Here is a 12,112-nt window from a genome sequence, read left to right as displayed (position 1 = left end):
TGAGTCTTAACTTAGGCTATTTCTAGGACTAAAGACAATAGTCTATTGTTGGAGCTTTTCTCAAATCCTCTCCAGTTTAGTATAGACTGCCAGAGCTCATCTTTCACTGGCATAGCCTTCAAAAACTCAAGCTTGCCTCCCTGCCATCATCAGTGTGATGTTAGTGGAAATAGGACTTGAGCATAAAGGGCATGAATATGTTATTGAGAATATTATTGATGAGGATGGTTAAGCAGCTCCAGTATAGAACAAGAGAAAAGCCTTTAACACATTGGCTCACTCTTTGATGGAGGATTTATGGGAAAACATGGAGAGAGCACACCAAGGAAATGAATGACAGGTACATCAAAGTGTCTTAGTATTGTAGTATATTAGTGCACTATAAATGAATTTACCTGAATGTTTCTTAGCAGTTATTCAGATTTTCACTTATAAGCAGAGTATAGGTCAGCTTTTTATTAGAATTTTTTCCTGTAATGCCCTGATACTTCAGAAAGAAATAATTATTTCTTATTCACAAGAATATTTTAAGAAACTTTGTCATACGGATCCAGTAGCAGATGCTTAAACATCAGAGTTTAACATAGTTTGACAACCAGATGCTGTAACTACTGAAAGTTGAGGAGCTTAGAATTTAATTGTAAATATTCCTTGTGAGAAAATCAAGGCCACTTTGGGGAAGATCTTTTTAATCTTAGATTTTTATTTTATTTTTTTTTTCATCTACACAATATATGGCAGTTCTTTTAGGAGTTTTTTAGACAAAATATCCTTTAGACTTCACAGTCTATAAGCTTCCTGAGGTATATTGTCTCTGAAAATATGGTGGCCCCAATGTTTTCTTTTCTTTGTAATTATTTAGATAATGTGTGAAGTGTTTTTCCCAGCTTTGGAAAATGTACATGAAAATTTAACATCTTCCTTCCGAAGTCGAACACCTTACACCAGATTGAAACCTAAATTTATGAGTAACATAAATACCCAGTCTGAACTAGAAGATGATTCTAGTGCGGGATGTTCTAAGGTAGGAAGTTCATATATTTTTTGATACAGTCTTGATTTAATAGTGCTGTAGTGTTCTAAAAAATATTTAGGAAAATAATTAAGATAGTAAGTACAACACGGAAAATATACAAATAATCTTTGAGCAATGCTTAGCTTTAGTTTGTGTCTTATTGTGGTGCCAATTAAGATACCACATTTTGAGTACCTCAGTTGTGAAAGTTAGGTAATTTAGAAGGTCTCAAGGAGAGTGATGAAAATAATAATTATAGCACTCATTTTTATGACATTTTAAGTTTTTGTATGCATCAAAATGTTCTCAAAATAACTCTGTGAGGTGGCTACTGCAAGTGTTATTACTCCCATTTTTATAGAAGAGGAAACCAAGGTTTGGAAAGTTTATGTAACCTCCCCATGGTAACCAAGTTGTTAAGGGTCAGAGGGAGAATTTTAATTCAAGAGTCTTCAAACCCTTTGTGCTATACCACACAAATAACTCAAGAAAGAGTTAGAGAAAATAACCTCTGAAAGAAAAAAAAGTTGAAATGTATTATTTTGCCTGTAGAAGAGAAATTGGAGGGGTTATTTTGACATTTGAAAAGATTTTTTTTGTGTGTGTAGGAGAATGGAACTCACTTGATTTGCTGAAGAAATCCTCACCATGAAAATCTGGCATTTTAAGGTCCAGTAGCAATTGAAGCAGGTTACAGAAAAAGATTGTAGGCTCTTGTTTCTTTAAAGATCACTAAGCTTTTTTCCCTGATATTCCCCCCCTTAAATTGTTTATATCTTTCATTCCCAGGATTCTTTGTTCCAATTCAACAAAACTCTGTCCCAAGAGTCTGATGTCTATCAAAACTCTGATTCTTCGGTTTCACATCATGTACTCGATCTACATTTTGAAGATAAAACAAAGACTTTTAAAACAGCCCTTTCCAGTGTATCTAGTGCTAGTTTAAAGAGAGAGTTTCCCACTGATTTGGAAGATGTACCGAATCTGAAAATCCCTAACAAAATTTCCAAGGAAGGTTAGTGGCCTACAGTTCATTGAAGGGTGTGATTTGAAAGCACTGAGTATCAAGTTCTGGTGTGTATCTTAAAAGGGATGGTAAGAAGGATACACTTTATTATGTTTGTCTGTATACCATAGCAAATTTGAGTAAAATTTATACAACTGTGCTTCAGTTCTCCCACTAACCTCTCGTCCCCCCTCAAAAAAAAAAACTTTGAAAAACTCATTGCATTATTGAGTTCAAAAAAGTACAGTCTAGTGTTGTGAAATGAGAGAAAAAAGAAATAGAAACTTCATCAGCGATGGCGGCTGAGCAGAAGTGGTATTAGGTTCTTAGTCTGGGGAAAAATTAAATGATTTTCCAAAGTGAAGTTTTGCCACACTTCACATGCAGCTAAACTCCAGATTAGTTTGTGCTACAGATTACAAACTACTAAGAAATCATACTTGTTTAAGTGTTATATATTGACTCAAGTGATTAAGGCTTCAAAGCATTGGCATTTTCACAAGTTATTTTGTGTAAGAAATGCTTGTGTGTTTTATTTCACATGTAATAATTTACTGTCATCTATTTTAAACAATTTGTTGTACTTGCTATCGCAACGTAGCATGAATAACACATTCCATTAATACTCCACATGATTTGTTTTCTCTCCCTTAAATAAGAAGCCGCAGAATAAATCTGTACCTGTATTTTTATATCGGAAATGGCAATATCTACAAGGGGTGGGGAACCTGTGATCTCAAGGCCACATATGGCCCTCTAGGTCCTCAAGTTCAGCCCTTTGACTGAATCTGAATTTTACAGATTCTGTCTGGATTCAGTCAGGGCCACACTTGAGGACTTAGAGGACTGCATGTGTCCTTGAGGCTGCTGGTTCTCCACTCCTGAATACTGTAACTCTTCATCATACCAATTAAATTTTTAGAAATAAGGAGTTAGCAAAGTTCATTGCTATGATGCTTCTTGGATCTGATCAGGTTAAGTATATCCCAGCTAATTATGTCCAGTTAAAGTTGGGAGAGGATCAAATTCTGGTAGTATTTGTAAGTAGAGCTTTCATCTAAGTTAACAAGAATGATTTCTGTAAGGTTTTATTTTAGTTACATATAGTTTTGCTTTTAAGCTTTCAGAATATAAGCTGTGGTAAATTGAATTTAATCCTCTATCACTGTGTGATGAAATCCACATTGGACAAAAATCTTTTAGTTATTAGTTTCAAAATTTAATTCATAAGTCAGTCTGAAAATATCACAAGAACAATAACATCATTAATTAACTGATTTAATTCCTTTGCTTTCACCTGCCCATGTCCTAAGGGCATTAATTAGCACCAAAGAGAACAAATGGCTACTAATGATAGATACCATTAGCTGTCATGTTAACTAGGATTGATTTTTTTAAGTCAAAGATAGCTCATAAATAATTACCTACCCGACCATAATTTCGGTGTGCTTGCAAACTAAAAGAGAAGCAGTATACTTAATCTGTTATTGAACCTACTCCAATTCTGTAAAACTTATTTATGCTAAATATACATACTGCTTTTCTTCCAAAGAAAGGATACATAGTGCTTTTTGTTATTGAAATGCACTTGACTTGAATGTTGTTAATAATATTGTAATTTTTTTTCTTAGATGGAGAGACCTTACCTCAGATTGTTCCAAGTACTAAAGTGGGAGAGAGTCCAGTAATCTTGGTCGATGCATCAGACTTTGAATGTTCTCTTTGTATGAGGTGTAGTACAACAGAACTATGGAAATGAAAAATAAAACATGGTTGTGAAATTTTGTGCGTAAAAGGAAAATGTGTTTTATTCTCTAATGCAAGGCCTCTTAATCTGTAGTTCATGAGTTGTGGGCGTTTTTATAGCTGTGTTTCAATACAGTTAGATTTGTTTGTCTTTTTTGTAATTCGATGATTTGATTTGATTTTTATGTTACTTTCATTATTTATTTTATTTAAAACCATTATTCTAAGAAAAGGTCCATAGACTTCACCATACCCGCAGAAGGGTTCTGTGACACCCAGAAAGGTTAAGACCCCTGACTGTAGTAGGTGATTACATAATTATTATGTAATGCAAAATTTTATAATAATTAGTAAATTTTGGGAAAATATTTCTCCAGTCTCCTTCAATAAGAAGATAAAATAAAAATTAAATTGCTCCTGCAGCAGAAGTATAAAAATAAATACTGATTAAAGTTAATGTGAAAAGAAGTTGTAAATTTTTTTCTGAATATTTTCATGTTTTTGTTGAGAATAATACAGACTTTGTTTTCTCCCCTTTACCAGGTTATTCTATGAGCCTGTTACCACACCATGTGGACATACTTTCTGCCTAAAATGTCTTGAGCGCTGCCTTGATCATACGCCAGATTGTCCATTGTGCAAAGAGAAGCTTTCTGAAGTAAGTATCTTCATACAGTAGGGCAGTCTCTCATCTGTGGTTGATAATTTCTTCCACACATAGGTAAAATGTGTGAAGTTTCTCACCTTCCTCTTGACTTTGTCACTGGGCATATGTTTTCTCTCTGACTTCTTTCTCTTTAATTGCACACACATAATTTATTTTTAATGTCAAATAATTTAAAGGCAAAAAGACATGTACTTGACAAAACAGGTTCAAGTCCCAAAAATATGTAGCATGCAATCCTTTTCATTTAGTCTGAAATCAAAACCATTAAAACCTGTGTTTCCTTGGGAAATCAGATCTTTCTTTATCCCCTCATAGTGATAATTTGTATCTTGTGGAAATAAATGTTAACGTAGAATTGTACATCTAACCTATAATTATAATTTATTCTCTTGATTTAGAATATATATTCAATTTAGATAAACTTCACTAGACAAAAAATAAGGAGGACTGAGCCCCAGGACCAGCTTTGTCCTTAACTTAGGGTTTAATCTTGTTCAAGTAACAGCCAGTTGGGATTTGGTTTCTTCCTCTGTAACGTAGGAATATATCCTGTTTTATCTCACCATTAATTAAATTAGACACTTGATATAAAAGCACTTTGAAAAGTTAAAGTACTAAACAAATGTCAGTTGCTTGCAGTAATTCTTTAAGCAAAATGTAGTGTTCCACTTAAATGAATTTTCCATGAGGTTATGATCAGTGCCAAAACATTTTTTAACCATTTTTTCTAGAAATAATCTTTAATACACATTTCCATGCTTTCTGAAACCATATGTTGAACATATTTTAATGTTTCCTTGAACATCCAGACAATATCTGCTATTGTAAAGTAATGTAATTAGTGGAGACATTGAGGTATAGAGGATTCTTTGTCCCTACATTGAGTGGCCTGGGGTTTTGTGCTTTTATATTGATATTATTATTATATTGATATATTCTATGTCCTCCCTTGCCTGTCAGCTGTGACTTTTGTTATCAGAATGATCCTGCTTGTAATCTACTGTTGTGTTGTGTATATCATTATCTGCTATGGGAGGATGTAGGTTTTTGGAGCAGTTATTTGTATCTGTGCCTTTTTTGTTTCTAGGCTCGCAGCAGTGTTACAAATGACTAGGGTTTCTAGAAGTTAGCCTCACAAAAGTGGGGCATAATTGTATTTATATTGTAAAATGTGATGGGGAGTGAAGTCTTTTGATTCATAGAAAGGTAGCATATGTGCTATATATGAGCTACCAATATTTTTAAGAACTTAAAAATAATAAAATATATAAACACATAAGGAACATAATTGAATGCCTTTTAATTCCCAAGGTGCTTTATGATCTTGTAGTGTCCTCAGAGACATTATTATGCAAATTCAGTATCAATTGTTTTTGTAAATATGTAGATGTCCCATTTGAATAGTATATAAGTAAATCAGCTTTGATTGTGCTATGCAATAAAAAATAGCATATAAGATAAACGTCAATAGACATATTACTACTTTTTTTGATAATACCATAATTTTATGCAGTCTTATGACATGTCAGAGTTCATTTTCTATCTGACCTTTGCTACTGAGATTTATGAAACTCCTTAGGAAAAAGTGAAGGTATGTGGACAAAGATTTTAAGGTAACATTAAAACTGGTCTAAACCCAGGTAAGACCCTCCTGGTGGTACAAGATTGAGTCCAGACATACTCCCCCACCCCGCAAAAGAATACCACTTAACCTAGCTACTGTAGTTTGTGTGCCTGAGCTAAGTCTAAAGCAAACGAAAATGTTTGCCATTGAGTATAGCATTTCAGTCTTGCCCTGAAAATACATAGCTTGACATATGGAAGAATTTTGTTGAAAATAAATATCTTCACATTATATTCCCACATATGGAACTTGTACAATATTTAGGACCAAGACATGCCATTTTAAATTTATTTACTTTTTTTTCTGAGTTTTAGTTACAGAATTATGAGGAAGGCTAAAGCACTATTTATATTTAAAAATGAGAGAGGATTCTGGGAAGATGGAGGAGTAAATTAGAAAACTTTTGGCTCTCCAAATTTACTGCACAAAAAAAACCCAACACAGAACATCACTTTAGAACAGCAGAAATAAACACAAGGTAAAGTAGTTGTCCTTCTAAGACAATTTGAGAAGACCCCAGGAAAGATCCAACTTCCAGGAGTGGAGATGTGGCTTGAGTAAAGTGCAAATTCCTCCAGGTCAGCTCTGCAAAGTCAACAAACCCTGGGAGCAGCTGAGTTGAGAGGCAGCCTCAGCCTTAGAAACTTTCATCTCAGAGACAGTGTGAAGGGGGTCTGATGGCTAAGTAGGAAAAGACTGAAGGACCTTCCACTGTCAAAGCACACCAGGCACAGCTGTGCTGACCAGACACCTCCATGGCTATGGCTGCGGGGAGAAGTAACTAGCACATACCTGGTGAGGGGCAGAGACCCTGCTGGGTGTGGGCACTTGTAGGAGAGCAGAGTCCCTGATTTTAGTTCCAGGGCAGAGGGGACAGTTGTAGTGTGCATCTATCAGAAGGACTGCTGGCAGCCAGACTATTTGTGGGGCCAGTGTGGCTGGGGGATCCTAGCTGAGGAAAGCCCAAGGTTGAACCCTGAGATAGACCTCAGAAAGTAACAGTAAGAAGAACCCGAGACTTGTGACATTTCCCATATCTTGGAACTACAACTTAATTACACTAATAGCTGCTAAAAAACAAAATAATAAAACAAATAAATAAAAATGAGTAAGCAAAGGGGAAAGAACCCAACCATAAATAGTTACTATGGAGGTGGAGAAGATCTACGTTCACATTCAGAGGAAGATAATGGAGCTAAAAAGCCTCTCCTTTTTCAGTGAGAAACATCAAATGATCAAAAGCACAAAAGAGTTCTTGGAAGAATTTATAAAGAACTTTAAAAATCAAATAAGAGAGATCAAGGAAAAATTTTTTTAAAAGTAAGAACAATCCAAGAAAATCAAGAAAATTTTGAAAAGAAAGTCAAACAACTAAAAATAGAGAATCAGAAATTTAAGGAAGACAGTAATTTCTTGAAAACTAGAATTGGGCAAGGGTAAGCTAATGCCATTCTAAGACACCAACAAATCATATTACAAAATCAAAAGAATGAAAAAATGGAAGAGAAAGTGAAACAACTCATCAGATAAACAACTAATAGAGAACAGATCAAGGAGAAATAATAACAGACTACCTGAAAATTACAATTTAAAAAAGAATCTTGATACAATATTACAAGAAATTATCAAGGAAAATTTCCCTAAAGTTCTCGAACAACACAGCAAAATAGAATTAGAAAAAATCCACTGATCACTATCCTGAAAGAGATCCCAGGAGGAAAACTCACAGGAATATCATAACCAAGTTTCAGAGCTCCCAGGTTAAGGAGATAATATTGGAAGCAGCAAGAAAAAATAATTTACAATAAGGATTACACAAGATCTAGCACCTACTGCATTGAAGCACCATAGGTCTTGGAATACTCTATTCCATAGAGTGAAAGAGCTGGGATTATGACCAAGGGTAACTTACCCAGCAAGATTAAGTATAATTCTGAATGGACAAAAAAAAAGACATTTAATGAACTCAAAGACTTTCAGGTTTTTGTGACAAAAATTCCAGATGTTAAGGGAAAATTGGTCATGTAACATCCAGGAGAAATACAAGGTAAACATTAAAGACCAATTATAACAGACTCAGTAAGGTCAAACTTCTTACTTTATGGAAGTATTAGCAGTGCTCTTATGGTTGTCATCATTTTTTGGGTAGTTTGAAAGAAAGGTATGAGCTGAGTATGATGGGGTAATTCTAAAAAAATAAAATTGTAGAGAGACATAAAAAGGAGTATTTACCTTATACAAATGAGAAATAGAAGGAAAAATTGATACAGAAGAAGCTAGTAACAGGGGAGAGTGGGTAGGTCTAGAACCTTGCTCTCATCAGGAATGTAGGCTAAAGAGGAAATTATATACGTGTGTGTGTATGTAAAGTCTTATAAATTCAGAAATAAGAGGGCAAGGAGGTAGGGTTGGGGGAGAAGATAAGGAAGGGACTCTCGGAGAGGTGGGTAGGTTGAGGAATGGTAGGGCAAGTTAGCGGGTAAAAGCCAAGCAGAGCAGTGAGGAGAGATAGGGTAAATAAGATGAGAAGGATAGTAGGGAAAAATAGGAAGGAAGAAAATACACAACAAATAATTGTAGCTTAGAAGGTGAATGGAATGAATTTACCCATAAAATGGAAATGGATAGCATATTAAAAATTTGAATTTCAAATATGTTGCTTTCAGGCAACATTATAAAAATGAGAAATTCACACAGATAAAAAGGGCAAGAATAGAACTTAGTATGTAAAAAAATAAGGATAGCAACCATGATCTCAAAGTTAAAGTTAAAATGGATTTAATCAAAAGTGAAAAATAGAGAAACTACACTATGTTTCAGCAATATTATTCAATATTGTTTTAGACCATTTAAAATCATTAAGATAGTATAAAATATCTGAGCTTATACCTGCCAAAACAGACACAGGAACTAAGAGAACATAAACATAAAACACTTTTTATTCAAATAAAACTCAGATCTAAGTAATTGAAGTAATATTTATTATTCATGGGTAGGTAAAGCCAATATAATTTTTAAATGACAGTTTTGCCTAATTACTCAATGTCATCCTAATTAAATTACTAAAAAATATTTTACTGCATTAGAAAAAATAATAAGGTTCATTTGGAGCAACAAAGGGTTGGGAACTTCAAAGAAACCAAGGTGGAAAGATGAAAAGGAGGTAGATCCAGCAGTATCAGACCTTAAACTATATTATGAGGTGAGAGCATTGTTGAAGCAGAGTTGATTATTTTAAATACAGTTTTTCTTTGTACGTAGATTTTAATTATACAAGAAAAGAAGGAATGTAGAAAATTGGAGGGAAAAACTTTAATAGACAATCTCTCAGATAGCATGTGATTGGATTGGAGTATTGGCTGTGGTCTAGGAAATGATGATCTGATTGATTTTAAAAAAGCATGGAAAGAGACTTATGAAGGAAGATGCTATCTAACTTCAAAGAAACATGATTTGAGGGCATAAGTGTAGTCTGGTCTTACATATATGTGCATGAGTATATGTATGTTTATAGATCTCTCCGTGTGTGTGTATCCATATCCATGTTTAATTGTAGCCTTCTCTAGGGTAGTGGGCACAGGGAGGGGAAAAAAATAAAGTAAAAAAAGGGCACAGCAGAAAACAAAAGAAAATCAACAAGGAAAGAAAGAAAAGCCAGGCAGCTTTGAGAACAATATGTAGTATTTATTATATAGATTTTCTTGAAGTGGAAATGTATTTGTCTTATTTTGAATCCTCTCTTGTGGTCTGCTGTGTACATGGCAGTGTTTTTTTTTCTTTTCTCATTTTGTATTTGTTTAGAATAAAAATTACAAATCAAATCAAACATACCAGCTAAAGCCTCAAGACAGAAATTTTGAAACAACTTTATGTATTTGTAATCTACTGTATGTTTCTTTTTTTCTGTAGTGCCCTGCATTGCCTTATAGGTTTTCATTACTTTTTTCTGTAACTCTTTTTTGTATCTTAAAACTGAGAAACAGAAATTTTGTAGTCAAAATTAATTGCTGTATTGATTTTACTTAATTTCTTTGAATTTGCTGTATGCCAGTATGATTATTGCTGCAACATTTATTTTATTTCAGTTTTTGGCAAGCAGAAGTTATAAAAAAACCACATTGACTGAAGAATTAATACTTCACTATTTACCAGAAGAGTTGTCTGACAGAAAAAAAGTTTATGATGATGAAATGAAGGAGTTATCGAAGTAAGTTCTGTGCATGTTACATCTTACTGAGATGACAGAAAGTGCATTTTTGTTACTCATAATCTCACAAAAGTAGTTTTAAATGTAGCAAAGAAAATGAGCTTCTAAATTAGAGATTTAGTTATAGATGTAATAAAACAGATTTGTTTGTGCTATAATTGGGTATGGAAGAACTCTGATGTTGATTTAGCTTTCATATAAGATGTCATATACTATTGCCTCTGAAATTGCAGAAACTTTCCATTCTTTCTTAGTATTACTGTAAACTGCTACACAGTATTACTTAAGTCATTATGAAAATCTTATCCTAATTGTATCCTCAAACTTCTCAAGTAAACTAATGTAAGAGTTTATGATTTATATAGCCAGGAAATTCTTCCTCTTCACCATTAAATAAAATGGAATTTGGTAGAAGGCCCAGATGAACAAAAGACCTCACTTTCACTGAGGCTTAGGATTTTGGCCTTGCTCACTGAATCAACCATGAAGTTTGTCAGTATTTTTTTTTTAATTCTATATTATTTCAATTATCAACATATACATACATTTTAATATGTAAAAAATAAAAGAAACTGTGAACTGACATAGTTTTTTAAGTGTTTATTTAATTTAACAAGACAGTAACAAAATTACCCATTTGTCTATGTGCCCTTCTGAACTTTGTTTTATTCTATGTATTTTAAAATGTTTTACTGATGCTTTTTTTAACTGTTTTCAATAATCATTTCCATAAGTCTTAGATTTTCTCCACTTCCCTTCCCCCTCTCTCCCCAAGATGGTGGGTAATCTTATATGGGTTCTACACTTACATTCTTATTAAACACATTTTCACATTGGTCATGTTGCATAGAAGAATTAAAATGAATGGGAGAAACTATGAGAAAAACCAAAACAAAATATAACACAAGAGAAAATACTCTGCTTCATTTTGTGATCCAGTTCCATAGCTCTTTCTCTGGATGTGGAAGGCATTTTGCCTCTAGAGTCCATTGGGAATGTTTTAGGTACTTACATTGCTGTGAAGGGCTAAGTCTGTCAGAAACAGCCCTCACACCCTGTGGCTCTTACTGTGTATAATGTTCTCCTGGTTCTGCTCATTTCACTCATCATCAATTCATATAAGTCTTTCCAGGTTTTTCTGAAGTCTGCCTGTTTGTCATTTCTTATGGCACAATAGTATTCCATTCCATTCATATACTACAACTTAGTCATTCCCCAGTTGATGAGCATTCTCTTGATTTCCAGTTCTTGGCCACCACAAAAAAAGCTGTTATAAAAGTTTTTGTACATATGGGACCTTTACCCATTTTTATGATCTCTTTGGGATACAGTCCTAGAAGCGATATTGCTAGGTCAAAAGGTATGCACATTTTTATAGCCCTTTAGGTGTAGTTCCAAATTGCTCTCCAGAATGATTGGATCAGCTCACAGCTCCACCAGTAACGAATTAATATTCCAACTCTCCCATGTCTTCTCCAAAATTTGTCATCTTCCTGTTCTGTCATGTTAGCCAATCTGATAGGTATGATGTGGTATCTCAGAGTTTGTTTTTTGGTTTTTTTGCATCTCTCTAATCAATAGTGATTTAGAGCATTTTTTATATGACTGTAAGATAGCTTTAATTTCTTTCTCCAAAATCTACCTACTCATATCCTTTGACCATTTACTAATTGGGGAATGACTTGTATTCTTGTAAATTTTACTCTGTTCTCTCCGTATTTTAGAAATGAGGCCCTCATCACAGACACTAGTTGTAAACATTCTTTCCCAGTTTTCTGCTTCCCTCCTATTCTTGGTTGCACTGGCTTGCTTTGTGCAAAAACTTTTCAATTTAATGTAATCAAAAT

General features: G+C 33.9%; 1 protein-coding gene across 2 annotated transcripts in view; it reads left to right on the top strand.

Moving 5' to 3' along the window:
• The window catches only part of LONRF2 (LON peptidase N-terminal domain and ring finger 2), a 106,763-nt gene that overhangs the window by 72,049 nt on the left and 22,602 nt on the right, over positions 1-12,112 (top strand). For both annotated transcript variants that reach the window (XM_072614666.1, XM_072614667.1), the window contains exons 4-8: positions 863-1,024; positions 1,805-2,030; positions 3,653-3,752; positions 4,311-4,425; positions 10,144-10,265. In XM_072614666.1, coding sequence (XP_072470767.1) covers positions 863-1,024; positions 1,805-2,030; positions 3,653-3,752; positions 4,311-4,425; positions 10,144-10,265 — 725 coding nt within the window. The remainder of the gene's footprint in view (positions 1-862; positions 1,025-1,804; positions 2,031-3,652; positions 3,753-4,310; positions 4,426-10,143; positions 10,266-12,112) is intronic.

Source organism: Notamacropus eugenii, chromosome 5 (genome assembly GCF_028372415.1).
Source record: "Notamacropus eugenii isolate mMacEug1 chromosome 5, mMacEug1.pri_v2, whole genome shotgun sequence".
NCBI classification, from domain to species: Eukaryota; Metazoa; Chordata; class Mammalia; order Diprotodontia; family Macropodidae; genus Notamacropus; species Notamacropus eugenii.
Note: the sequence above shows the minus strand (reverse complement) of the source record. Positions and strands in the feature narration are given on the sequence as shown.